Here is a 25,414-nt window from a genome sequence, read left to right on the forward strand (position 1 = left end):
CGCGTAACGCAGGAAGTATCGTATCAATTTATAATTATTTCTACGTGTGGCATATTATTGTTCTTTAAATGTGTTTGGCAATGTCAAGCAAAGTAGCGCTTGCGGTATGATTTTCTAATTTCTGTGCATTTTGTTATTCCCACCCTTTTTGTAATGAATAATTACAAAAAACCCCTTTTGAATGTAATTACATGCAATTCGTGTGGTTTAAATATATGTATTTAGTAGTTAAACCGTAAAACAAAACGTTTTCCGTAGCTTTAACCTGACGGAAAGCTGTTTGACAAAAAACGGTCTCCGTTTGAGTCAGGTAATGCAAATGACCTTCGTTCAGTTCGATATATCAAACCAGACACAAATCGAGTGCTCTAACTCGGATCATAATAGAAAATGAGCATTTTTTATTCTTTTTCTCAAGCTGTTGAGTCACATAATCGGCACTATAATCAGACAGGAAGAAAAAACAAAATGTCACTCTGTGAACGAATGTTACAAAAATCATTATAATAGTGAGTATTTAAGCAATAAGGCTGTAGCATATCTGCTATACAGAACATATTGTAATACACACTATCAGCCATAGACACATAGTAACACACTTTGGAAAGCCAAATCACACCATTGCAACACATCCATTATAAAACACTCAGCAAATCAGATCATACCATACACACCCGGAAGAGCTCAGGCCATACCGTTCATATAAAAACAATTGTGACACACTTAACAGAACCAACCGAAACGTACAACATAAGCAGGAACAGTTTATGCATTATAACCCAAAGCAGGAACAGTATAAGCATTAAACCCAAAACAGGAACTTAGTGACAAGAACCATCATTCTTGTCAACAAAAGACAAACGTAACTAGCTTAGTGAAAACAATAACTTTCCAACATACAACCCGGAACCAAATGTGAGAAACCCTTAACTTCTTTTGAGTATAAATAAAACCAACTCCGATCATGGCAGGTCAGATTCGTTCGGACTGTCAGGATAGGACTATGCCCATCCTACATCTATCGAGTTCTCATTTAAAGAGTTTAGATATGTCCCCCTGCCCAAGGTAAGGCCTCTAAACTCCAACGTTTCCAGTAAGGGAAACCTCCTAAAGGTTTCTATGATCGCCTGGACAATCAAGTGTCGAACGTCCGCTTCGAAACAGTATCCACCTCAGTTCTACTTAATTCGGCAAACGATGACGAAGGCCACCCTGACCAACGCGAGTTCAAAGTTACTTCATGGCAACCGTCCCAAAATCGAACATACCGTGACTATCTGAAAACATACCACATGGCGACCGTAACAGTCATCAAACATATTACATGGCGACCGTGACCTTAATCTGCAATCGGCGGGCAGAAGTATAAACAAATTATTTGTGATACGTACAACGGTAACGTACAGCAGTGTCGTGCTAACGCATCAAAGAGTGTAAAAAAAGTGCGTTTTTGACCATAACCGGTATACGACGGATAAAAGTGTCAAATGTGCAAATTTGTATTGAACAACGCAGCTGGCACAAGTGACCCATATAAAAAACAATCGTTATGAATGAGCGACCAAAAGCAAATACAGTGTGGTGTACAAAATGACAACTCATCGAAAATATAAGTGATGAACCGTTTGAAGGGCGAAAAAAGTGTGATATAAAGCAATTATGTAAAAAAAAAGTGTTGTGACAACCTTCCTCAACGTGCAAAAATGCAACAACATTATGAATAAACCCTTAAGCGATCAGTTTGCAAACTAGAGCTGCCTTGTAGTGAGGAACATTGCATTGACGTTTACTAAAGTAAACGGAAATAATGATGTCATGAGTAATGAGAAGCAGTGCAGTGAAACCATAAGCAATACCTATGTAGAAGTGATGTTCATCTGAAAGGTGATAGAATGAATGGCGAGACTACGGTATACGAGATGTGACTAGTGTGATTGAATGGAACAACCGTTCCCAACGTGGAAGACGACAAGACATCGAGCGACGACTGATGACACCCTACAACTTCACATCAAGCACCAATTAAACACCGTCCAGCACCAGCGCGCTCGCGAGCTAGGCTGTTTTTTTCTGAATGGATTTTGGATAGGCTGTGCGCTCGCGAGCTAGGCTGTTTTTTATGCATGGATTTTGAATAGGCAGTGCGCTCGTGAGCTAGGCTGTTTTTTCTGAATGGATTTTGAAAAGGCAGTGCGCTCGCGAGCTACCCTGATCTTCTCGCTACGTATTTTGGACAAGCAGTGCGCTTGCAAGCCAGGCTGTTTTTCTCTGTGTGTTTTTCACATACGATGCGCTCGCGCTCTACGATGTTTTATACGTGTGTTTTGAATAGGCAGTGTGGGTCGACGACAGTAGCTTGTGCTGTTTTTTTTATGTTAATTTGAGATTTAGTTTTACTTAACCACAATAAAAATATTTACTGTTTTTATATGTAGCTATTTACATAAATCCGACAGTATAATAATTTTTTATTTAATTTTTTCTCAGGGCAACTAGTTTCAAACGAGCTTTATTATATTTTTTATGCGAGCGGGCTAATCATATTTTTCTGGAATGAAGAGCGGCGAGCGGCCGCTCACTAATGGGAGCGAGCGAACCTTATGATTTCCGCTCTTCTTGCCCATGTCTAGTATACACTGTTTGATAGGCACACCTGCCAAACTAAACGCTGCAACCGATTCGCGGTGTATGTTGGTATCCCCTTTTTAGATCCAAATATTCTTAGTAATGGCTGATGGTCAGTTTGTAACAGGAAATGTCGCCCAAACAGCATTCGATGAAACTTCGTGACGGCGAAAATGATGGCCGAGCCTTCACGATCAGGCTGACTGTACCGTTGTTCCGTTGCTGTGAGCGCTCTCGATGCATGTTGGACCACTTTCATTCTTCCGTCAGGCCACCTGTGTGATATTGTAGCCCCAATGCCTACCGAAGATGCATCCGCTGAGACTACGATTTCGAGCAGTGGGTTATAATGAGTCAGCAAAAGGTCCGAAGTCAAAATCTTCTTAAACTGCTCAAAAGCATGCTGACATTGCGGTGTCCATTTAAATAATCTCTCTTCCTTCAGCAGCTCGTCCAGAGGTTGCCGTAACATACGCATGTTGTGGACAAATTTTTCGTAATAGTTGATCGCCCCGAGAAACGATCGCATTCCCGGGACGTCAGTCGGAGGCTGGAGCTTAATGATGGCAGTAATCTTATCAAGGTCTGGCCGCAACCCTTTTGCATCCAACAAATGGCCCAAATATTTAATTTGGGGCTTCCGAAAACTGCATTTCTCTGAACGTAAAGTAAAACCGTACTCTTGTGTACTCTAACACAGCATGAAGATTACGATCGTGCTCTGCCATATCTTTTCCTCCTACAACAATATCATCTAGATACACAGCTACTCCAGCCAAACTGGCCACCATTGTATCCATTAATTGCTGGAACGCTCCCGGCGCAGCTTTAACACCTGGTGGCAATCGGTTGTATCTGAATAACCCACGATGCGTGTTTACTGTTAAAAAATCTCGACATTTTTTATCTACCTCCACTTGCAGAAATGCATCAGAGAGGTCTAATTGGCTGAAAACTGCACAAATGCTCAAGCTCGCGAAAATATCTTCTGGCAGAGGTAACGGGTACTGGTGTGTCATTAGCGCATTATTAAGGCCTGTGGAATAGTCACCACAGATCCTTATACTAACGTTTGCCTTGCGCACCACCACTATTGGAGCGGCCCACTCCGAATACTCCACATGTGTGATTACCCCTTCATCCTCTAACCGCTGAAGCTCATCAGTCACTGGCTGTAACATAGCGTACGCAACAGGTCGCTTGGGGCGGAACACAGGGGAAGCATTATCCTTCAATTGAAGTTTAACCTGTGTCTTTATACAACGCCCGAGCCTATCAGCAAATAACTCCGGATATGACGTACTAAGAGCCCCACAGCTCACATCGCCGACATCGACTCGCCGGCACATTGATGATAACGGAACATCCCACAAACCAAAAATCTCCATAGCATCCGCACCTAACAGCAGTAAATCAGCGTTAACAACACGCACCATACACGGCTTACACTGCTGCCCTATGCTCATCATACACTGGAACTCGCCCAAAATGTGCAAAGGCTCTCCGGATGCTGTTTTGGCTTTAATGTCAGGTTGTGTCATCGCCGGTTTACCCATATCCAACAAATGCTTTTTAGATATTAGGGTTATGTCGCCACCAGAATCGATCATCATCCGAGTTGGCGTCTCATTTAAAATAACATTCACCAGTCCACGTTTAAAATTCGAAATTCTGTTTATCCAAACAGTTCTTATGCTCTTCTGCCTCCCACCGTTGGACCATCTTAAAGCGGAGTTACAAAATCCGTCCATGTGCCCGTACCGACGGCATTTACGACATTGGTGACTTTTATATGGATATCTCCTGGCATGATGCCCTTCACCGCACAACCAACACTTAATCGAGGACTCGGCCTTTCTCTCATGCTTAGTGTTATTTGGTGTTTTGGAATATGGTCTATAGCTTTGCTGACCTCGTATTGCACTGACTGTTTTATCGACGTTTATCATAGCATCATCATGTCTCAAAGTGGCTAGACGTTTGCATTCTTCTGTCATTTCATCAAGGGTAGTCACACGTTTGTCTCCTAGACGACTCAACAAACGTGTACGTACATCGGCATAACTTTCATCCTTGAGACCACACACAAATATCAAACATTTAAGCTCCTCTTCAGATAAAACACTTAACTCAGATTCAACCACTGCCTTATTCACACGACACTAGTATGACACAAAATCTTCTTGTTTCGTTTTCGCCATATTTATGCACTTAAAACGACTTTCCATCTCGGAGCACGGTTAGCCAAACAGCTTCTTTAGTTTTGTTACAGTTGTGTCAAAATCAAAATCACCTGGCTTGGACGGTAGTATGTGTGAAACGTATCGCTCGTGCTCTACCATCCCAAGCTTTCGCAGCAACAATCTTACACGCATGGCATCATCCAGCTGTCTCGCATCATCCACAAACAAACTTCCGAAGCGTGTAAACCATCCGGCAAAAAATACGCGATCATCCGGATTGTAACGGAACTCTTGCACGTCCTTCGCTAACGCTTCGATAACACTCTCTGATCCTGTCGGTTGCGGAAACTTTATAGTTGCGAAAACTTTTGTCTTGGGCTGCTCTTGCTGTTGTAAAAACGCCTGCTGTTGCTGGTGTAGAGAATCTTGCTGTTGCCGAAATATATCCTGTATCCAGTTGGCATTAAGGCTTTCTTGCTGCTGCTCGACATGGCCGTCGCGCGACGGCCATGTCACGGCTTTCCAGCACAATACGTTGTTCCCGTCTTTCCTTTATCCTCGTCGCTGTGGTATGTGAGAGTAGCAGTGTGGGTGTGCGGGCAGTATGAGGTTGGAAGGAATAAAGAGCAGACGTGTGTTACTGTAGCTCCGGTGTTTTCTATGGAATATCACATTGGCGATCCTGCCTTACTTATCCGGCGCTACAACCGCTTTGCGGTCTTGGCCTGCCGCAGGAGTGTCCGAAACCGCTCACGGTCTCGCGCCTTCGTCTGCCGGTCCGTTATCCTGGCCTTAATGGCGGACGCCTCCACGCCATCTTGCTACCTCAATTTGGGCCTACCACGCCTCCTCTGTCCTTGTGGACGGCCTAAAAAGACTTTACGGGCTGGGTCGTCCGTTTCCATGCGTACAACATGGCCAGCCCACCGGAGCCTGGCGAGCTTGATACGCTATACGAAAGTGAGGTCGCCGTACATCTCGTATAGCTCGTCATTATAGCGGCTCCTCCATTGTCCTTCCACACATATGGGGCCAAGTATCCTGCTGAGCATCTTCCTCTCGAACGCGGCTAAGAGGGTTTCGTCAGATTTGGACAGTGTCCATGTCTCAGAGGTTTATGTGAGTACTGGTACTATATAGGTACTATATAGTCCCAGCTTCGTCCGTCGCGACAGGTTCTTTGAGGTGAACTGCTTTTTCAGGCTGTAGAATGACCAGTTGGCAGCCAGCATCCTTGCGCGCAAATCAGCTTCCATGCTATTGTCGTTGCTGACCTTTGACCCAAGATAGGTGAATTCTGGGACGACTTCAAAAGTGCGTTCACCTATCTGTACATCACGCCTACGTAAAATCTGATTATTTATTGGTAGGCCCGCTGATGTTGCCACCATCAGTTTGATCTTTGCCTCGTTTATCTGCAATACGAGGTTCTCTGCCGCCTGCTCGATCCCTTGGTAGGCTTCTGCTACATAGGAGAGCCGCAGACCAATGATTTCTATATCATCAGCGTATGCCAGGATCTGGGTTGACTTATAGAAGATGGTTCCCGTAGTCTCCACCCTCGTAGTGCCAGGTTGAATAGGAGACAGGCAAGCCCGTCTCCCTAGCGTAGACCTTTGGTGGTAGCAAAAGGTCCTGAAAGTTTTCCATCCGCCCTCACCTGGCATATGACGTTGGTCATAGTCATTCTAACTAGCCTTATCAGTTTGGCCGGGATTCCAAATGAGCTCATAGCGTCGTACAGTTTTACCCTGGCTATGCTATCATACGCGGCTTTCAAGTCTATGAAGAGATGGTATGTGTCGTTTTTGTATTCAGCCATTTTCTCCAAGATCTGCCGCATGGTGAAGATCTGATCAGTGGTTGATTTTCCGTTTCGGAATCCTCTTTGATAGTTTCCGACTATCTCTTCGACGTGCGGGACAAGGCGATCCTGGAGGATCAGGGAGATTATTTTATAGGCGGTATTCAACACCGTAATACCCCTGTAGTTGTTGCAGTCCAACCTGTCTCCCTTCTTGTATATGTGGTAGATGATGCCGAGATTCCAGTCACAAGGCATCGATTCGCTATCCCACACCTCAGTAACAATTTGATGAATCTCGTTTTCTAGTCGTGCACCTCCATTCTTGACCAGTTCGGCTGCAATTCCGTCGGTTCCGGGTGCCTTGTTATTTTTCAGCCGACGGATAGCTTTTCGTGTTTCTTCTATGCTAGGTGGCAGTAGCATGACACCATCTGCTAGTGGCGCTTCTAGCTGTTCGTTTAGCTGGTCGTTGAGTAATTCATCAAAGTACTGAGCCCACCGCGAGAGGACCTCTGGCTGGTTACTGACCAGATCTCCATCCTTGTTGCGACAGCAGGTAACCTTAGGTACAACGTTGTTTCGGTGACCTGCTATCGCTAGGTAAAACTTTCGTGTCGGTCCGTACGCCTCTCTGGTTTGCTCGAGTTCCCGCATGTTTTGCTCTTCCAAAGCATGCTTCTTGGAGCGGTGAGCTCGTTTCTCTTCGCCACTGAGCCGTGAGTATTCCTCTGCGCATGCCCGCGTTCTATGCTGTTGCTGCATTGCTCGGTATGCAGTATTCTTACGTTCGGTCACTTGTCTGCATTTATCGTCGAACCAGCCAGATTTGGTGTTGCCACGAAGTGGTGGGAGTATATTTCTTGCACAGTTTATTATTTTTTTATTTTTAGAGCGTTCCACCTCTCGCTCGTAGTTTCATAACTGTTTTCTGGTAGTAGAGACTCGTCTAAAGCGGCTTTGAATTCCTGTTGGACAGTAATGTCCCTTAGAGAGTCCGTGTTGAGCCGAGGCTGTGTGTTTTCTCCGCCCCCATTGGCGCGGGGCACTAAGCCAACCAAGTACAACGTATCACTAAGCCAACCAAGGAGTGATCGGAATCGATATTGGCTCCTCGATATGTTCTGACATTTAACATGCTCGACTGTCGCCGGCGGCTTATTAACACGTGGTCGATGTAATCTTGTGGATTTTCTTGCGCGCAAATTAGGGACTTCCAACAACCAGATTGTTCGCTGCGGCGAACTGGACCGATCTACTACCATTATAATTACTGTGCTCATGTAGACTGTGACAGTCAGTGTATTGGCGGTACATTGGCTCCCTACCGACTTTTACGTTGAAGTCCCCCAGGATGATTATGAGATCATGCAGGGGGCACGCATCTATGGTTCTAGCGAGGCGGCTGTAAAACAGGTCCTTCTCCTCTTTCTCTTCGGTAGGGGCGTGAACGTTTATGAGGCTTATATTAAAGAATTTACCTTGCATGCGCAGGGGGCATAGCCTATCGTTTATGGCCTTGAAATCCATGATTGCGGGTTTCAACCGGGGACCTACGGCGAAACCCGTTCCGAGCACGCGGTGGCGGTCGTGGCAGCTGTAGTATATGTCGTAGCAATGCTTACCACGCCTGTTCTGCACACCGTTCCCTAGCCACCGAATCTCTTGTAGAGCTACGAGGTCCATGCTCAGTGTGGCTAGGGCATCATCAAGTTTTTTAAAGGCTCCGGCTTCGCTAAGAGTGCGTACGTTCCATGAGCCCATTTTAAGAGTAGTCCTGGGGCATTGCGTAGGGTCGGCGATCCTGCCATGATGAATAAAAGCGCTCCTAAGTTGAAGAAAATAAGGTGTGTTGAAAAAAAAGAAAGAAAGATAAAAACAGGCGATATAAAGGATAAACCGAGTGGTAGCCGAGTTCATCTCATGGCCCCTGCAAAAAAGTGTAAGCCCGAGTGGTAGCCGAGTTCAGCTCATGGCCCCTCGAAGAATGTGTAAGCCCGAGTGGTAGCCGAGTTTAGCTCATGGCCCCTCATATAAAGTGTAAGCCCGAGGGGTAGCCGAGTTCAGCTCATGGCTCCTCGAAGAAAGTGTAAGCCAGAGTGGTAGCCGAGTTTAGCTCATGGCCCCTCGAAGAAAATGTACACTCTTAAAATTTTTTGCCGAATCTCGGTTAATTTTTGCCGAGATCTGCACAACTGAAATCTCGGCAAATATCTCGGTTAAATGTCTGTTGCCGACATCTCGGTTAATGACATTTTGGTTTGACGTTTACGTTTAACCGAGATTTTCGGTTAGAGCAAATCGAGATTTCGGCTAAATATAAAAACATTTTACTTTTATTTTAGTGGTTTTATTTGCGTATCAAGTGGGTTTATTAAGGTAACATAGCAGTCTGAGCCCATGATGATGGCCAGTATACACCTTCTGCAGCATGATATCACCATCTTGTCCCTTACTGTAGCAGGACGGCAGGAAGTCACCCTATTCTTATGAGAGTTTTGGTGTGATGGGTAGCGTAGGGACAGGCGCCGATTCAACCGCCGGAGCGCGGGCACAGCGTTTGGATGTGGTACAGGTACAGGAAAATGAGCCGGGCACTGGTACAGGCATGGTTCTGTAAAGCGGGCAGAGTGAAACGAGTTTAAGTGAACCCTGTTTAGATTTCACGTGACGAGTGTTGATACTTACTTCGTGTAGGTGACTGGAAATGAATCCTAGAAGCCTGAACGAATTAGCTTCCACATCTGAGCCTTGAATAGGGACTACTCCGAGCTATGCTGTGAAGAGCACCGGCTACGTGCGCTGACGGAGTTTCCTAGCCCCAACCCCGCTCCATACCCGTGCTCGATCGCACGCTACTTATGCTCGATTTTTCACGCTGAGAGACTCATTTAAATTTATTTTTTTACACTTTAAATTTTACATCACAACATCACTCCGAAAGGTTTTCGTTTCATTAGCACGAGATTAACAGAATGGCGAATGACAGATAGAATACCGAGCCTCAGTTAATCCAAATAGTAAAGCTGAAATCTCGGTTATTTTGACCGATGAGCTCGATGACAGCTGTATTAACGTATGTTCTCGGCATGTGGTGTTGCCGAGTTTCGGTTCAAATATTTATTGAACTGATATTTCAGTTTTAAATGGTACTGATTTTCAGCTACTGGGATATTTTAACTGACATCTCAGCAAGAATCGAAAGAGCCGACTGATTTCAGCAGTTTTTGTAACCGAGGTCGTGAAATATTTTTAAGTGTGTATACGCGGGTGGTAGCCGAATTCAGCTCGGCTGAAAAAAAAACATAAAGCGTTATATCATTTTTGTTTCGCGTTCGTCTTCTTCTTTTTCTTATTTATTGCAACCAGCAGAACCCGGCTGATATGTCTAGTACAGCTGCCCGATATTCAACAATAACAATTCTATGGAATACAATGGATGGTCGATCACTGGTTTGCTTAGATGGATTCAACCGAACCCGGCTGTTGTCCGGCGTGATGGTGTGTCGTCCAACTTTGGCAAAAACAACTCCATGGAATTCTGCCATGGTAAACAAGTGTGATCGTATAAGTGACGCTATCAGGATCAGTCGCTTTTGGTGTAGCAAGCCGACAGCATCGTCGCAGAACAAGCACGGAAGTGGTTTAGAAAGATGGCAGGTGAACTTCGAAGTTTTTTAAGGAATGTTGACTTTTATTGGCCCATTTATCCGAGACTTTTCACATAAAACTAAGCCGTTGAGGGATTTGATAAAAAGAGATAAATTTAAATGGGAAGAGATGCATCTAAATACGTTTGAAGAATTGAAAAAGGTTGCTATGGAAGACCTTATCAAAAGGGGTTTGTTGGCACGATATAGGCCACATGTAATTTGAAAGGCGAATTGGGATATTTACAGATATTTACAAACATCGAACTGTCATGTCCCATGAGCTCGAATAGGTAGAACGCATCGCAGCAGATGGCGCCACCGTACAACAACAGATAAGAATAAAAATATGAGACAGATATATGAACAAGATTAAGGCCAATTAGGATCAAGTTCGACAGCGGTCACTAAAAGGGTTGTTGTAACCGTTGTAGGGTTCCGCCGAACTGTCAGCCAAACGCATCGCAGATAGGACAAAAAATAGTTTAAATAGGGAACGAACGGCAGTTTCTGCCCCTTTCAGTAAAACGAATTCACCGAGAGAGCAAGCCACAAAACGCCTAAAATAAAAACTAATTTTTTGGCACCCCGCCTAAGCCTAAAAAATTCGGTTTCTTTGTTAGTTTCTAATATTCCAAAAAATTAGTGCTAAGCTAATTTTCATCGCGTGTGGTGTTAAAGTATATCGGTGAAGTGATACTGCGCTGCGATACCCAATTCTCACGATCGCGATTGTTCCCGTGTGGTGGTATAGGAGAGCTGTAGTGCGGTGAAAGGTGAAATGGAGCAGGCGAAAGATTCGTGCAAAGTCGGGCAGGATTGCAACTCTACCCCCGTAATGAGCCCGACAATGGGACGTGATGGCGCTCGGTCCATTGCAGCGTCAACGAGCCCCATCCTAGAGCAGGAATCGGCGGTATCCCCGGTGGTAGCGGGCACGAGCCAGCCTGTATCAGAAGGGCAGGTGCGAGGCAAGACAACGTCGGATACTAGCTCCAGAGCGCCAGGATTAACCGCTGGTAGTTTTGATGGTGAATCCTACCGAAGCCACGTAGGCGGAACAAGGGACGACAAACGAGTGGAGGGTGAAATCGTTCGTATGCCAGCGCACGAACGACGACAGCGAGTAGCGGAGATTGAACGTGAGCTCATCGCACTTCGCGAAATGTGTCAACTCGAAAAGATGGAAGAATGGTGCCGGGAAACGGATCGTTTGGGAGCACCGTCATTAAATCCGCTTGAGTACGAGGATCGAGCCGCGTTCGAAGAATGGATCCGCGGGATGGAAAGTTCTATGAGGCAGACCGAACGTAGAGTAAATGGCGTCACCAGAGGTCAAGATCCTCGGGAACATCAAAGTAATCATGGCGCGCGAGTTACTTATACGGATGGCGAAGGAACGAGGCGTCTTGCGCGAGCGCCTTGTGACAAATCTGCGCCACTCAATAAAGGGTACGATGAACGTGTGGCTTATAATGAACGCGTAGCCCTAAATGAACATGCGTTGCAAAATGAACGAGTGAACTACAATGAGCGCCTGGCGTATGGTGAGAGCGCAGCGTACGGTGAGCGCGCGGCTTACAGTGAACGCACGACACACGGTGAACACGCGGCACACGGTGAACAAGCGACGTACGAAGAACGCGGCACTTACGGCGAACGCGCGAATTATGATGAACGTGCAACGTACCATGAACGTGTGCCCTACGGAGAACGCACTACTTGCCCTGGGTATAATGTATTCGACGCGAGAGGATCGGGTATACCACGTACATCAGGACACTTTATGCGCAAAAATTACACTGACCCGCACATGACCGCTCACACTAACACACTCGCACAACAAACGCCAGCACTGAACACACTTTTAAACCACAGTCAAATAGCAGCCCGCCAAGGGTTTCCACGAGACTTACCGACGTTTTCGGGGCCTGTCGAAGAGTGGCCGCGTTTTATCGCGACGTATACACGCACTACTATTGCATCCGTATACTACGTATACTACTACGTATACTGTTTCCAGATGGGTTGAAGGAAGTTATGAGCACTTTGCGAGCTCGCTACGGCCGATCGGACTTGATAGTAGATCGAGCGGTTGAGAGCGTCAAGAAGCTGCCTGCGCCTAAGATGGAGAGGCTCGACACGATAGTTGAATTTGGGTTCGCTGTTAAAAGGTTGATTGCGACCGTACAAGTGTCGGGACTGCTCGACTATATGTATGACGTGGTGCTCCTCAAGGAACTGACGAAGAAGTTGCCACCCATGCTATGTATTGAATGGGCACGGCTGAAGAAACGGTCACGTGATGTTAATGTGCTCCAATTTGGGCGGTGGATTGGCGAGTTGGCTGATGATCTGTGCGCGGTCATCGATATGCCCGACAGACTTGAACGAACGGAGAGGAGTGTCCCTCCCCCCGGAACAGCAATCAGCGATATTTGCCACATCGAACGACGGTCGGGATAAATCAGCATGCAACAGGTCGCCAAGGTAACGCATTCTGTAACACAACCGTCGTGCAAGAGGACTGCCTGCCTCATTCGCCGACTAGTGACTCTCTGCTTTTATCGTGCATATTATGTGGGGGTACGTGTGAATCTCTTTGTAAATGTGTGAAATTCTTAAGAACGTCGGTAGCAGCGAGAAGGGCCTTTATAAACGAGATAAAACTCTGCCGCAAGTGCCTGCGATATCACTATGGCAGGTGTCCCGTCACGAACGCGTGCGGCGTCAACGGATGCAACCTCCTTCATCACGCGCTTCTGCACCAGGACGATGGCCTCCCCGGAAGTTCCGAGACGTCAGCACATGAAACAAAAGGTATTCGTATTAATACTCATTCGGGAACTAACGAAAGCGTCTTATTGAAATACGTTCCAGTTGTACTCCACGGACCGAAAGCAAAAATCGAAACGCTTTTCTCGATGACGGTTCCACGTCGACCTTCATGGACCACGAGCTGGTAGACGAACTTGGTTTGAAGGGAACACCACATCCGCTATGCGTCCAATGGACCGGTGACGTCACACGTGAAGAGAAAAATTCTGTTCGTCTAGCGGTACGCATTTCGGGAAAGCAAACTTCGACAGCGATATACGAACTTTCAGCCGTCCGCACAGTTCGCAAACTAGCTCTTCCCAAGCAGTCCATGAATGTGTCGCAGCTTGTTAAAAGATACGCATATCTGCAGGGTCTGCCCTTGGAGTCTTATGCTAACGCGGAGCCGCGCTTGTTGATTGGCGTAGATAATTGTAGCATGGGACAATCTCTGAGGAGTGTAGAGGGGAGACGTGACGAGCCAATCGCCTCGAAAACCCGCTTGGGTTGGGTGTTGGGGGGACCATGTTCAGTGGCCACCAATACGCCGGGATCTACTCTGCCTTCCTTTCACATATGTGTGTGCAATGAGCCTGACGATGGTCTTACTGCTGCGGTAAAAGAACATTTCGCCCTGGAATCGATCGGCATCGATAAGACAGTGCGCTTAAGAGAATCCAAAGACAACGAACGGGCTCTCACGTTGCTGGAACGGAAGACGAAATTTGACGGCCATCGCTACGAAACCGGCCTCCTTTGGCGATATGACGACATCAAGCTGCCTTGCAACAGATCTGTCGCGTTGAAGCGGTAGGTATGCCTACAACGAAAATTAAAAAATGATCCCATTTTAGCAAAGGCAGTACGATAAAAAATGGCAGATTACAAGGAAAAAGGATACATCAGGCGCCTAACCGACGATGAACTGAACGAGAGAAGTAATAAAGATTGGTACCTGCCCATCTTCCCGGTTGTCAATCCTAATAAACCAGGAAAGATTCGAATGGTGTTCGACGCGGCGGCAAAGGTACGTGGGGTTTCTTTAAATTCATTTCTTCTCCCCGGTCCCGACATGTTATCCGGGCTACTCCCGGTACTCTTCAAGTTCAGAGAATTTCGAGTAGGAATCGTGGGCGACATCCGAGAAATGTTTCATAGAGTGAACATTAGCAAGGAAGACCAACGGAGCCAGATGATATTTTGGGAAGGCGACGATCCATACTCAGATCCGGATGTTTACGTCGTCACCGTGATGACATTTGGAGCGTCATGTTCACCGAGCGCCGCACAATACGTGAAGAATTTTAACGCAGACAGATTTAAAGCCGAATACCCTCGAGCCGTGGAAAGCATAAAAGATGAACATTACGTCGACGACATGTTGGCAAGCGTGGAATCAGAAGAAGAAGCTAGTGAATTAGCAAAAACGGTCCGCTACATCCACGCTTGCGGAGGGTTTGAAATACGTAACTGGGTCTCGAACTCACCGATGGTCGTAGCATCACTACAAGAGACACCAGGAAATGAAAAGAATGTCAACATGGGAAGCGGTACGACTACTGAGAAGGTGCTAAGAATGTGGTGGGATACTTCGTCAGACGCGTTCACCTTCAGATTATCCCCTAAGTATGATCTCGATCTACTAATGGGAAAAAAGCCAGCAACGAAGCGTGAGATTCTTCGCACTCAAATGAGTCTATACGACCCGATGGGCCTGCTAGGACACTTTATAATGTTCCTAAAGGTCCTCCTTCAAGAAGTATGGCGCGGCGGATACAGTTGGGATCAGGTACTAGACGGGCAGGTAGAGGAGAAATGGACAACGTGGCTGCGAGTGCTACCTGAGGTCGAAAAAGTATTTATCCCTAGGTGCTACCGATACACTTGTTCAACACGATCCGATGTACAATTGCACGTACTATGCGACGCGAGCGAAAACGGAACAGCCGCAGTAGCCTATCTGCGTTTCGAAGAAGATGGAAAGATCGAATGTGCTCTCGTCGGGTCTAGAACACGCGTTGCACCACTAAGATTCTTATCTATTCCCAGACTCGAGCTACAAGCAGCAGTCATCGGAGCCAGACTAGCTAACACCATTTGGCAGAGCCACAGGATATCTGTAAATCGGACGATCTTCTGGACAGATTCCAGTAATGTGTTAAGCTGGCTGCAGTCCGATTCTCGCCGATACCACCAGTTTGTAGCGTTCCGTATTGGCGAACTCCTCTAAATGACAAACGTCGAGCAATGGAAGTGGATCCCGACGAAGCTTAACGTTGCGGTAGACGGCACTAAGTGGACTCAAGTCCCGGACCTATCACAGAGCAGTCGATGGTTTCGTGGACCCCCCTTTCTTTGGAAACCGGAGCCAGAGTGGCCAGCAAATGACACACCTGCGAAAGATACGACGGAAGAAATAAGGAAGCAAGTAAGTGTTCACCGCGTTATTGAACAATTCATCCTGTTCGATCGTTTCTCCAGATGGAAGCGCGTCCTACATTCGATTGGTTTTGTCATCCGCTTCGTCATGAACACACGACGTTGCTTAGCTAAGGACGCCGCAAGAAAGGGACCACTCGTTCAGGAGGAGCTGGCAGAAGCGGAAGCCGCCCTTTATCGAGCCATTTAGCGTAAAGCTTATGCGCGTGAGAACGAGTGTCTTCGCAGACCGAGCGGGAAAACTCACCCATGGAAGAAAGCGATTGATAAAAACAGCCCTATCTATAAACTCTCTCCTATAGTCGACAGTCGCGAAGTTCTTAGACTCGGGGGACGGCTTCCCGATTGCGCAGACATTGGCGAACAAACTCGCACTCCGATCATTCTTCCTGGCAACCACCGCGGTACGTATTTGCTGATGCAGGAGTACCACGAAAGATACAAGCACGGCAACCACAGTACTGTGATAAACGAATTGCGGTCGAAATACTACATACCCAGATTACTAGGGGAATACCGTCGAGTAAGAAGATTGTGCCAATAGTGCAAGGTGAAAAACGCGCGTCCGGATCCTCCACGGATGGGAAATATACCTCGACAACGTTTGGCGATTGGTCGGCTATCCTTCTCATTCACAGATGTGGACTATTTCGGGCCGTTCCTCGTAGCAGTCGGGAGGCGAGTAGAGAAACGTTGGGGCGTGATATTCACCTGCCTAACGACCAGAGCTGTACACCTAGGGATAGCACATTCCCTCAACACAGCGTCGTGCATTATGGCTATCCGTAGGTTTATAGCCAGGCGCGGATCACCGCTAGAGATCATCAGTGACCGAGGGACCAACTTCGTCGGAGCGTCGCGTGATCTGGATGAGGCGCTGAAACTGGTCGACCATGAGAAGCTGATGGTTGAGTTTTGCGGACCGAACCTGAAGTGGACCTTCAACCCGCCGGGAGCCCCACATTTCGGAGGATGCTGGGAGCAGCTCGTTCGTTCAGTAAAAACGATGCTGGGCAAACTCGACCTGCCACGGCGACCGACAGACGAGGTACTTGGTTCAACATTCACAGAGATAGAGCTCATTCTTAATTCCAGACCGTTGACGTATGTGCCACTGGATAACGAGATGTCCGGACCGATCACCCCAAACCACCTGCTATTAGGGAGTTCGAACGGAAGCAAACCACCTATTCCGCCGTGTGAGGGACCAGCCGCCGTGCAATCGGGTTGGAAAGCTGCTCAACTAAATGCCGATATATTCTGGAGAAAGTGTGTGGCCGAGTACTTACCAACGCTAAAGCGTCGGACGAAGTGGTTCCAGCCGGTGCAACCTATCCAGGAAGGGAACATCGTGATCGTAGTCGATAACACCCTCCCTCGCAACTCTTGGCCCAAAGGACGTGTGACCTCTGTCGTACATGCTAAGGACGGGCAAGTTAGGCAGGTCACCGTTGTTACGGGTTGCGGAACGTACGTAAGACCTGCGCACAAAATAGCCGTTTTAGATTTAGAAAAGGAAATGGTACTTACCACAAAACCGCAGACTTTGTTACGGGAATAATCGATCGCGACCACGTTTTCCATAGCGGAAAGTAAACAAGGCTGACAGTTGAAATAGCAGCGAGACGACAATACAAGCGATCTAGATCAAAAGCGTCTCGCTCGGGGGACAATGTTGTAACCGTTGTAGGGTTCCGCCGAACTGTCAGCCAAGCGCATCGCAGATAGGACAAAAAATAGTTTAAATAGGGAACGAACGGCAGTTTCTGCCCCTTTCAGTAAAACGAATTCACCGAGAGAGCAAGCCACAAAACGCCTAAAATAAAAACTAATTTTTTGGCACCCCGCCTAAGCCTAAAAAATTCGGTTTCTTTGTTAGTTTCTAACAAGGGTCAACCAAGTTCATTGCCAAACAGCTGATCTGGAACAGGGCGCCATCGCGAAACGGAGTTAGTCGCAAATTAGAAAGCGGATAGGCAACACCAATTTTAAAACTACGCTGCGAAAGCTAGTTTGTGAATTTTGTCATCCTTCCTTTTTTAAAAACTCAAATATAGATTGCTACACCCGTAGCAACAGGGTTATTTCAATAAAAAGGATAGGAACATACTATACACTGATGCATCACCTTGGGGCTTGGGAGCAATTTTAGCTCAAGAAAATTTGAACACGTCCGAAATGCGTATTATCGCATGTGCATCCAAAGGATTGAAGGAGACGGAAAGCCGCTATCCGCAACTGCATAGGGAGGCTTTGGCCATAGTTTGGGCTATGGAACGATTTGCTTACTATCTATTAGGAAGGAAATTTTTGTTGCGATCAGATAGTGAAGCGTTGAAATTTATGATTAAATCGGCTAAACAAAATGATATAGGAAAGAGGATTATGTCAAGGGCAGAAGGATGGTTCATCAGACTAGACCATTGTGATTTTGATTTCGAACACGTTTCGGGAAACGAGAACATAGCCGATACTGCGTCTAGGCTGTGCAGATCTAAAGAAGATTCCCAATTTGGGGTTGCTAAGGAGCCTCACGAACTATGTTTGGCTACTGCGTGTATAAACCAGGATAATGAAACAATATTGGCGTTAACCACGAAAGAAGTAGGAAAGGAATTAGAAAAAGATGTTATATTAAACAAGGTTAGATAAAGAGAGTGAATGGCCACAAGAAATTGCAAGGTATAAAGCGTTTCAGAGGGAGCTGTTTGTGGAAAACGGTTTCCTATTGAAACAAGAAAAGATGGTCCTCCCGCATATACTTAGGAACCGTGCGTTAACATTAGCTCATAGAAGCCACCCTGGCATGTCCACGATGAAAAATGTTCTGAGAACGGGACTTTGGTGGCCCGGTATGGACAAAGAGATTGAAGCTTTTGTTAGAAGCTGCCCAGAATGTCAGCTAGTGAAAACGACAAGTACGGCGGTACCTATAGAATTAACGGAGCTACCGGAGAATCCATGGGAATATGTGTCGATGGATATTTCAACTACCACTGATACTGTTAAAACATTGGTGCTTACAGATAATTACTCCCGTTTTCTGATAGCCATCGCTCTAGAGCGAACGGATGCGAACAGTATACAAAAAAGCATTGAACAGGACATTTTTAACATACTATGTACCTAAGAAATTAAAAGCAGATAATGGACCCCCGTTTAATGCGGTAGATTTCAAAAGATGGTTTGCATATGTATGGGGGATAAAACTCATAAATAGCACGCCGCTAAATCCTACCAAAAATGGGTTGGTTGAGCGTGGAATGCAAGGTATAAATAAGTAAAGCAACTCTGTTCTTTGAAATACCTTGGAAGTTTTTTTTTATTTAACAAGTTTCTCTTTTGCGACCGTTCTCGTCAATGGATGATTTGAGACTAACTAAACGAAACGATCGTTGCTAAATATATTAAAGACTACTTCGATTGCTACTTCGTTTACACCCCCTCTCGATCGTTCACTCCAAGTTTCTTCCTGAGGACTTCGAATCGACCAGCTTCTAAAGCTTTAGTAAAAATATCTGCTAGTTGATTCAAAGTTGAAATAGGTTCAACGATTATGTTTTCTTTTGCAATATGGTCCCGCACAAAATGGTATTTGATATCTATGTGCTTGACCCGTTTACATTCTAAATTTTTCGACATACCGATACATGTTATCTTCAAATATTGGGACAGGTTTTGTAAATCTTAGTCCAAGATCCTCCAAAAGTCCCTTCAACCATATAGCTTCAGCCGTAGCAGCACTTAAAGCGACGTATTCAGCTTCACTGGATGATGTGGCTACAGTTGTTTGTTTTTTGCTTGACCATGAAACTGTATTTCCATAAACCTTGAATATGTAACCACTAACTGATTTTCGATCAATAGTATCGGCTGCCTGTAGAATCCACTGTTTATTCTGTCGCTTATCCAACACTTGTATAATTCGCCGCTGAAGCACACACGTCCGTTGCGCTCGATCGCTCACGCTTGTCTGCCCCGTTTGCTCTGTCTCCGAACTATCTCCTGTCAAGTACGTCTTGATCTCCCTCTCTCTATATCCTCTCTCTCTATTCATATTCATACATCCCTTCACTATCCGCAAATGTGAAATGAAAATCATATGAAAAAAATCTATTCTATGATGTTTTGCGTAAAGTCCGCTATGCATCGCTTTCACTTAATTTGAGTGCAACTTATTACTACTAGTTCCAGTCCGGGCCGTCCTTCATCTATACCGCCGTTATTTGATTTAGTTTTTCTCTCTCTTTTCCCTGTGGGTCAAATCTAGAACGAGAAAAAAGGATTTATTGGTATCTGGATGGTAGTTTAGTCGTTCTTTTTGGGCGTGAATGTTCGCCCAAATTGTTATCCTGATTTTGTCTGCTCTGAGTAGGAGTACTGTTTGTGGGAGTTTCTCCTAGCATCGATGTTCCACTATGTTGATATTTATTATCCGCGTAATCCTTTTTTGGATGTATCTTCTTTAAATGGGACACTGGTCTTCGGAATTTGATGCCCTGTTCGTTGACTATTATTGTGTCATTCCCCGAGTGTTTTAGGACAATGTATTCATCATTGCGAAACTTGGGTGCACATTTGTCAGGTTCGTAGTTCTTTATGAGAACTTTGTCACCGATGACGATGTTGGAAGGTCTTGCATGCCTTCGATTGTCTGCATAGATTTTCCCTTTTTGTTTCTTAATAGCGTCTTCGTCTTTTGTTGCCTCGTCCCGATTCCAGAAGGGTTCAGTTCTGAGCGATGGTAGCAAGTCTTTCACGGGTCTATTTGTTAATAATTCTAGTGGGGCTTTACCTGTTATGGTATGCGGTGTTGTATTATACGTGTAAACATATTGTTTAATGTCCTCTCTCCAGTCGGTTTTCTGTGATTTGGCTATACGTAGGTGTTGTGATATGTTGCGCTACTTAACAACGGCCAACAACGCGGGAAGGGTTTAAGCTTAAGATGTAGGTAAAAACCGTGTATTCACTAATAATATCTTTTCCCTTCTGCCTGCCCGTACCGAGTGCCCGACCGCCGCTCGGTTCCCGCTTGATGCCCTCTCATTCTCCCGAGAGACCCGACCTCCTACACTCACACATCACACGAAGACCCTTGCCTGTCGTCGGTGAGTGGCCTAATGTGTTAGGCAGGTTGGGCCATAACAGTAGGGATCTTAAGATGCCGCGGTTCGCTCTTTCAACGAGGCCATTCATTTGAGGCCAGTACGGAATTGTGTGTACGAGGCGAATATTCTTTTTTGTACAGTATTTTTTAAATTCTTCACTAGCGAATAGAGGGCCATTATCACAACGGATTGTCTCTGGGTATGTGTGTTCCGAAAATACTGATTCTAGCGCTTCTATAGTTTTTGCTGCATTTGTTAGCTTCATCTCGATTACTTTTGTAAAGCGGCTATAGTAGTCAATGACTACAAGAAATGTAGCGAACTCTTTCGCGGAGAAAAATATCGATGGCGAGGTCTTGCCACGCTCGGTCAGGCATTTCTTTCCTTAGCATAGGTTCGGCTGGAGTTTGGGAACTAACGGCAGTGCAACCCGCGCATTCTTGGATTCGTTCTGTGACATCACGGTCCATGTAAGGCCACCAAACATTTTCCCTAAGGTATCGACGCATACTCACGACTCCAGGATGTCCTCTATGTGCTATCTCCAGGGCCTTTTTACGCAGGATGACAGGAAGAACTATCCTGTCGTTTCTAACTACGATGCCATTGATCACACCTAACTCTTTAGAGAATGCTTGGTATCTAACAAGCGTTGGAGGCCAGTTATTGTTCTCTATAGCTTGCATAACATCTTTTAATGTATCATCGCAGAGTGTTGCTTCTCGGATTTCTTTTAAGGTAATTGCTGACGCCCCTTCGCTAATATTGCAAAGGTAGTGTTCTGAATCCTCGTCAAACGGTTTTTCTGTGTCTGGAGATTGGAAGCATAAACGGGATAAACTATCAGCTATATTAATTTTGCCGGGAATGTATTTCACATGAAATTTGTACGGTTGTAAGCGAAGTGCCCACCCTTCAGCTCTCGAGCACGCTCTTTTCCCATCTTGATATTTCCCTTCGAATATGTACTCAAGGCTTTTATGGTCTGAAAATATTGTGAATTCTATGCCAAATAGGTATAGATAAAATCTTTCTACGGCCCACACTACTGCTAAGGCTTCCCGCTGAGTTTGGGGGTAAACTCTTTCAGTTTTTGTAAGTACTTTGGACGCGAAGCTTATTATTCGGGGTATATTCGAAGGGTTTCTTTGACATAGTACTGCTCCAAGTCCCACAGGTGAAGCATCAACGTAAAGTTCTATCGAGTCCTTTGGGTCGAAGAAGCCTAAGCGATGAACGTTTTCCGAAAGTTCATTTTGAAGGCTAATGAATGCCTCTTTTTGTTCTTTACCGAATATTTCAACGTCTCCTCTTATAAACTGGCGCAAAGATTCTGAACGAGTGGATAAATCGGGAATAAATTGCCCCACGAAATTTATCAAACCCAAGAAGCTACGAACCTCTTCCTTGGTTGCCGGAGTTCTAAAATTATTTATCGCTTCTATTTTCAAGTTTGAGGGGCTAATACCATCAGCACTTACATTGTATCCCAGAATATCGAGGTAATTAGTTTTGAAAACGCATTTCTCTTTGTTGAGGGTCGCGTTGTTTTCCTTTAATATCGACAACACTTCCGATACTCTTCGGTCATGTTCTTCTTCGGTTTCACCTGCGATTATTATGTCGTCAATGTATATGATAACTCCGCTTATGCCCTCCAAGGGTTTATGACTGGCATAAGCAGTTATTTGGCGATCGCAGCCATATTTCTTTTTGTAAATTGTGATGCCAGCAGTAAGAAGGGATTTCCATACGATTTCCGTAACCGTATTGATTGCTGCTCAAGAGTCAATAAGGAATTCTACTGGGTATGTATCAATTTTACAAGTTATTATACAGCTGTCACTGCGATTAGCCTGTGGTGAGGTATAAGTTATTTCCATATAATTAGTGAATTCATCAAGCTTAGTCGTGCCGAAACTCAGGTTAACATATTACTAGGATTCTACTAGCCCTCGTATGATCATTTCTACTTATCCAATTATCTTATCAGATATTCCCCCTCCATCAAGTACTTACGTTATCATGTTGTGCGTTTACCTCTCTTGTAGGACGCGTCTCTCGTGCAGTAGAACGATCCATCTCTCGTATGTTGTTTGTTGATCTTGGTTGCTTCCAAACATAGGGAGAATAAGGCTGTCGTCGTTTGTTGCTGCATTTCCGGGCAAAATGTCCTATCTTTCCACATTCGTTACATCGGGCTTTCCGGGCAAAACAACCGGTGGATTCTCTTGTGTGCTCACGAGATCCGCACCGATCGCATTCCGGTGACATTGCGGACGGCCTTTTGTTTCCAGTGCGATCGTGTCTAATGTGCGACACAGACGCTACTTCGTGCTCATTATTAGAAATTGCTTTCCGCTTAGCAAGGATTTCCCTGTTGAGTGCAAAATTAGCTTATTCGTCCAACTTCATGACATTTTCAAGCCCTTTATCTCGGACTTTAATGTCTCTAGCACCTGCCGTAATTTGATGAAGGATTTCTTTCTCTTCGCGCATTCCGAAATCGCATTTCTTCGCCTTAGTGCGTAGTTTCAGCATGAACCGATTGAAGGGCTCATCTGCCTGCTTAATATTTCTAAACACCTCCAACTCTATGCGTTCGTTTCGTTTTCCTACGAAGAATTTGTTTAGGCGTTTGATGGCGTTGTCAAATTCAGGTGTTTCTTGAGCCGCAAATGGCACCTGCGTCTGTGATGGGATGATCTCGTCCTCAGCTTGGCCTAGGTTGAAATATATGCGTTGAAGATCTCTTCCTCCTCGGGCCAGCATATACACGAATTTCTCATGCTGTGAAAGTGGCCCTTTTAGCTCCAATATTAGGAGAAGAGCTCGCAACCACTCTTCCCATTCCGTACGTAAATCAGAACAGTTTACGTCGGAATTGAAGGGTTCTAGCGGAAATTTTTCAGGATCCATCTGGAAAAGCATTGTTAAATATATGTACTGTTGAAACCTTTGGTACGATCGACGTACGATTGTGTTAGGCCACGGGTTAGGTTATTTGACTATCAAAATTTCAACTAGTTTCATCTCAACAACATTATAGGGGTTAATTGATTACATGGGCTTGTTTCTTAAGCTGAGGTTAAGCCGGTCTCACTATTTCTGTGTTACTTCCATCTCATTTCGACGCTGCGGGTACATCCGGACTCGTCTTGTGCATTTCAATCATGCCGTTCTCACTCGTGAATACTCGTTCTCACTTCTAAATAATCCTTCTCACTTCTACGCTGCGGCTATCGCCGGGCTCGTCTGTTTTACTTTGATAGTACCGGGCTCACTTGTGAGTGAGCTTTCTCACGTCGACGCTACGGCTACCACCGGACCCGTCCTTTGTGCTTCGGTTGACCCGGACTCACTTCTCGAGAATCGTTTTTTCTGACACTACGGGTACGTTCCACCGGTCTTGTCTTTTGTAGTATTAGTATGATTGTTCTTTTTTCCACTTGCACGCTACGGGTACCACCGGGCTCGTCTCTTGGTGGATTGGTTTTATCTGCTTCTTATTTACCTTCTTCTTTTCCTCGTTTGCTTCGACGCTACGGTTACCACCAGGCTCGTCCTTTGTGCTTCGGTTGAACCGGACTCACTTCTCGAGAAACGTTTTTTTTTTCTCTAACACTACGGGTACGTACCACCGGTCTTGTCTTTTGGAGTATTAGTATCATTGTTTTTTTTTTCCACTTGCACGCTACGGGTACCACCGGGCTCGTCTTTTGTGCTTCGGTCATACCGGGCTCACTTCTCGAAATTCGTTACCTTTTTTCCCCGACGCTACGGCTATCACCGGGCTCGTCTTTTGTGCGCGCTCACATTCACCCATACAAGGCTCACTCAGAGCATTTTTTTTTGCTGCGAGTAATACCGGACTAATCGCATGAGCTACGGCCAAGCCGGTCTCACCATTACGATGTTACTGCTTTCCAAAGCCTTAACTTATCCGTTTGAACAATTTAAGAATGCAAAGCAAACTTTCCTAATTTCCGTTTTCCTAGCAACCATTGTCACTTTGTACATGTATACTCTATTTCTAGCTATTTCACCGGTGATTAGGATGATTACGATCATGCGTTACTTACTTTCATACCTCGTCGGGGTTCTATGTATGTGTATATAAAAAAGGAATACCGGCTGCGCCAATTGTAGAATCCACTGTTTATTTTGTCGCTTATCCAACACTTGTATAATTCGCCGCTGAAGCACACACGTCCGTTGCGCTCGATCGCTCACGCTTGTCTGCCCCGTTTGCTCTGCCTCCGAACTATCTCCTGTCAAGTACGTCTCGATCTCCCTCTCTCTATATCCTCTCTCTCTATTCATATTCCTACACTGCCCAGTCTGCATCTGCAAATCCGACGAGTTGTTCGATTTGTTCGTTACTTTTCAAAGTCAGTACCAAATTCCCTGTTCCTTGGAGATACCGTACAATTTGCTTCAACGCGATCCAGTGTTGGTGTCCAGAATTATGTTGAAAACGACCCATATATCCAACAGGATAACAGATATCCGGACGAGTGGACATCATAACGTACATGAGACTTCCCAAAAGCTCACGGTAATGTTCTGTTATACCGGCATCATCTGCATTTTTATCGTAGTCGATCTTGATTCCCAAAAAATATTTTAAAGTTCCACAATCCTTCATTCTTTCTTCGAATATTTCCAATAATTTCAATTTCAGCTCCATGATGGTATTTTTGTTTGTGCCTGCTATTATCAAATCATCGACATATAGTAAAATATATATGAAATCGTTACCTTCTTTGTTGAGCCAAGTGTAAA

The 25,414-nt window shown here is 45.4% G+C and overlaps 1 protein-coding gene across 2 annotated transcripts; it reads right to left on the reverse strand.

Moving 5' to 3' along the window:
* Positions 1 to 18,831: 18,831 nt before the first annotated feature.
* LOC121589096 lies at positions 18,832 to 24,854 on the reverse strand. 2 transcript variants are annotated; one of them, XM_041907738.1, is made up of 3 exons: positions 24,712 to 24,854; positions 22,649 to 23,548; positions 18,832 to 19,784 (listed from the first exon to the last, which is right to left on the reverse strand). In XM_041907738.1, exons 1-2 carry the CDS (start codon positions 24,715 to 24,717, stop codon positions 23,027 to 23,029), a joined length of 528 nt encoding a protein of 175 aa, XP_041763672.1. In that variant the 5' UTR covers positions 24,718 to 24,854; the 3' UTR covers positions 18,832 to 19,784; positions 22,649 to 23,026. The 2 variants fall into 2 exon arrangements, with proteins under 2 accessions (XP_041763672.1, XP_041763673.1); XM_041907739.1 differs by lacking the exon at positions 18,832 to 19,784 and adding an exon at positions 21,401 to 21,440.
* Between the last annotated feature and the right edge of the window lie 560 nt (positions 24,855 to 25,414).

Source organism: Anopheles merus, chromosome 2R, assembly GCF_017562075.2.
Source record: "Anopheles merus strain MAF chromosome 2R, AmerM5.1, whole genome shotgun sequence".
In the NCBI taxonomy this organism is placed as follows: domain Eukaryota; kingdom Metazoa; phylum Arthropoda; class Insecta; order Diptera; family Culicidae; genus Anopheles; species Anopheles merus.